Genomic DNA, 1,771 nt, shown 5'->3' with positions numbered 1-1,771 from the left:
CTAATAAACTAGGTCAACTCTGCCAGTATATAAGATTCAATAAAACGTATTGTCAGCTTGACGTCTGAATTGACAAATGGCACTATTGACAGTTGATAGATTTCTAGGGGAGGTGTAAAAATACAAATTACGATTGCATTTTGCCTATTATACCGCAAAAAATTACCTATTCCACTACAATAAATACGAAATATCAAACTAAATAAAATGTCTAGGCAAACGTCGCGATTAGATGCTAAAAAAGTTGTAAGTAAAATGTTTAATAAAGACTCACTGTGTTAATGAAAAATTTCTTATCATATTTTAATTCCATTATTCCAGAATTCGGAATTATTAACGCTTACCTATGGCGCTCTGGTGTCCCAAATGTTGAAAGAAACTGAAAACGTAGAGGATGTGAACAAACAGTTGGAAAGAATTGGCTACAACATGGGCGTGAGGCTCATTGAGGACTTCCTGGCACGGACCACGTCGAACCGTTGTTTGGAGATGAGAGAAACTGCCGACAAAATACAGCAAGCGTTCAAGTATGGTTTTTAACATAATCCAATATTCATTTTACAGTTGAGTTATGAACATGCAAATGTTTATTTCTATTGTTTTGTATTGAGACCATGTCATCTACAACAGTAGTGTAGCTTGCTACAGAGGGGCTCTATATAAAAATTTCGCCCTTCGCCCTTCGCCCTTCAGGGCAGTGCGAATAGCCCCAAAGCTCGGGGGCCCTGTATCATTGATACGGCGATAGGTATGCCCCTGATCTATGATTATATGAGGTTGTGGCGATACAGTTAGTGCATATACCGCCATCTTGTCAACATCACTGGAACTGCAAAAGGATCGATGCAGTGACACAACTGGAGTGATAATCACACAGCAATCACGTCAATGTCGCCATCTATTGTGATGTTGACAACATGATGGTATATGCACTAACTGTATCGCCACAAGGTCAATAAATAGTGAGATACGAGTCAACTATAAATACAAATAACTGACAATACATGTTAGTGTCGGTGTAAAGATTGGGCTGGACTCTAAGATAAGACCTGTAATAGGAAAGCCCTTATATGCTATCATTAGACCAGCTGTCAGCAATCTGGCTTTCTAACTTTTTGTAAATTGCACACTTGACTTAAAAAATAAACTGAAACTAAAGAAACTTTTGCAAATTCACATGAGAATTAGCATAACCTTATGACAATAAAATCAGTCAGTTACATGTGAATATTTTTAATTCAAGCAAAACATGTTTTCAGTGTCTTAAGTAGGTCAAAGAATATGCTTTGGAAACAAAGACTATGACTATAACGTCTTTGTGCCCTGCTGAACAAATAATTAACTGTGTTTGTATAATATCAAGTACACAATCATAAGTCAACAAAAAATATAAATATTTTATTATTTAATTTGTACCATTTTTCTCTATGTAATGGCAAATAAGTAAAAAAAAACTTTTTTGTGAAGCCAGCAATAAAATTAGTTAAAAAATGGGACAGCAATTCCTATTTCAAATATTGCAATATACAAGAATTAAGTATCACAAAGCTACTGCATCTCTTTTTCTTTCTTAACATCAAGCCCTTTCTTCAGTGTTCAAAGCTCTTGTTGGATTTTTAAATGGATCATCATGCTTTCTTCATTATGATTTAGATTATGTACATTTTGTATATATTTAATACAAAAAGTATATTTTAAATAGCCTATTCAAACTTCCACAGACTGTACCTAAGCATGCAGCCAACAGTAACAAGCTGGAGCAGTTCTGGCG

General features: G+C 35.0%; 1 protein-coding gene across 1 annotated transcript; it reads left to right on the top strand.

Annotated features, from left to right (window-relative positions):
* Positions 1-46: 46 nt before the first annotated feature.
* LOC115447467 (trafficking protein particle complex subunit 3) lies at positions 47-1,764 on the top strand (the record flags this gene model as incomplete). Its single annotated transcript, XM_037447115.1, has 3 exons — positions 47-246; positions 322-527; positions 1,722-1,764. Coding segments are annotated over exons 1-3 (288 nt in total), but the record flags the coding sequence as incomplete, so codon positions are not given.
* Positions 1,765-1,771: the final 7 nt, after the last annotated feature.

Source organism: Manduca sexta, unplaced genomic scaffold, assembly GCF_014839805.1.
Source record: "Manduca sexta isolate Smith_Timp_Sample1 unplaced genomic scaffold, JHU_Msex_v1.0 HiC_scaffold_611, whole genome shotgun sequence".
In the NCBI taxonomy this organism is placed as follows: domain Eukaryota; kingdom Metazoa; phylum Arthropoda; class Insecta; order Lepidoptera; family Sphingidae; genus Manduca; species Manduca sexta.
This window is presented reverse-complemented; position numbering and strand designations above follow the sequence as displayed.